This window comes from Diabrotica undecimpunctata, chromosome 2 (genome assembly GCF_040954645.1).
Source record: "Diabrotica undecimpunctata isolate CICGRU chromosome 2, icDiaUnde3, whole genome shotgun sequence".
Lineage (NCBI taxonomy): Eukaryota > Metazoa > Arthropoda > Insecta > Coleoptera > Chrysomelidae > Diabrotica > Diabrotica undecimpunctata.
Window position 1 is genome coordinate 10,149,215 of NC_092804.1, and position 656 is coordinate 10,149,870.

A 656-nucleotide genomic window follows, 5' to 3' on the forward strand; every position below is an offset into this window, starting at 1 on the left:
GCAATTCGACCCATGGAGATCTTTTGTGCATACAAAAGTTGATGATGAAGTTGATTAGCTTACAAGGATACTTGTTTGAGACTATGTCAGAGGGCGCTAGAATGACCTCAATAATTTTAATCGCTTCCAAAACAGTGCTACGCAGTTGCATAATATATGTTCTGCTGTTTCTTTTTCGTTGTCACACAAACGGCAGTTTTCAATTTCTGATTTGCCTATTTGTAGGCGACACTTTTATGAGCCTTTTTGCTTGCCTTTTGATTGGTGTATTTGACAAGTGTAATCTTGATTGAGTTAGTTGAGTTTCCAGGTCCGTAGTTCCTCTCTGATGTGGCTTTTTGATAGTTCACAGAAGGGTTCTGGACCCGAAAATGGGGTATTAGCACCCCAAGTTCTTTTGCGAGGCTGTCACCTTCCGTATTTCCTGCTATTCCCTTGTAACCTGGCACCCACATCAAAGTTACTTTGTTGTGTTTCGCCATTTTCTTGAGATATTGTTTACAGTCCCAAACAAACTTTGACCTAGAAGTAAATAACTTTATAACCTTTAAGGCGACTTGGTTGTTGGATAAAATAAAGACGTTTACGCTACGAGTGTCTCGGTTGAGAAATTCTTGGGCTCTAATGTCTATAGCACGTATTTCTGCCTGAAACAT

At 39.8% G+C, this 656-nt stretch overlaps 1 protein-coding gene across 1 annotated transcript; it reads right to left on the reverse strand.

Moving 5' to 3' along the window:
- Positions 1–215: 215 nt before the first annotated feature.
- LOC140433609 (uncharacterized) lies at positions 216–656 on the reverse strand. Its single transcript, XM_072521590.1, has one exon. The coding sequence runs from the start codon at positions 654–656 to the stop codon at positions 216–218; it is 441 nt and encodes a 146-aa protein (XP_072377691.1).

Excerpts from the sequence above, each read along its gene's own strand:
- LOC140433609 (XM_072521590.1), bottom strand. The coding sequence starts at position 656 with ATGTTTCAGGCAGAAATACGTGCTATAGACATTAGAGCCCAAGAATTT.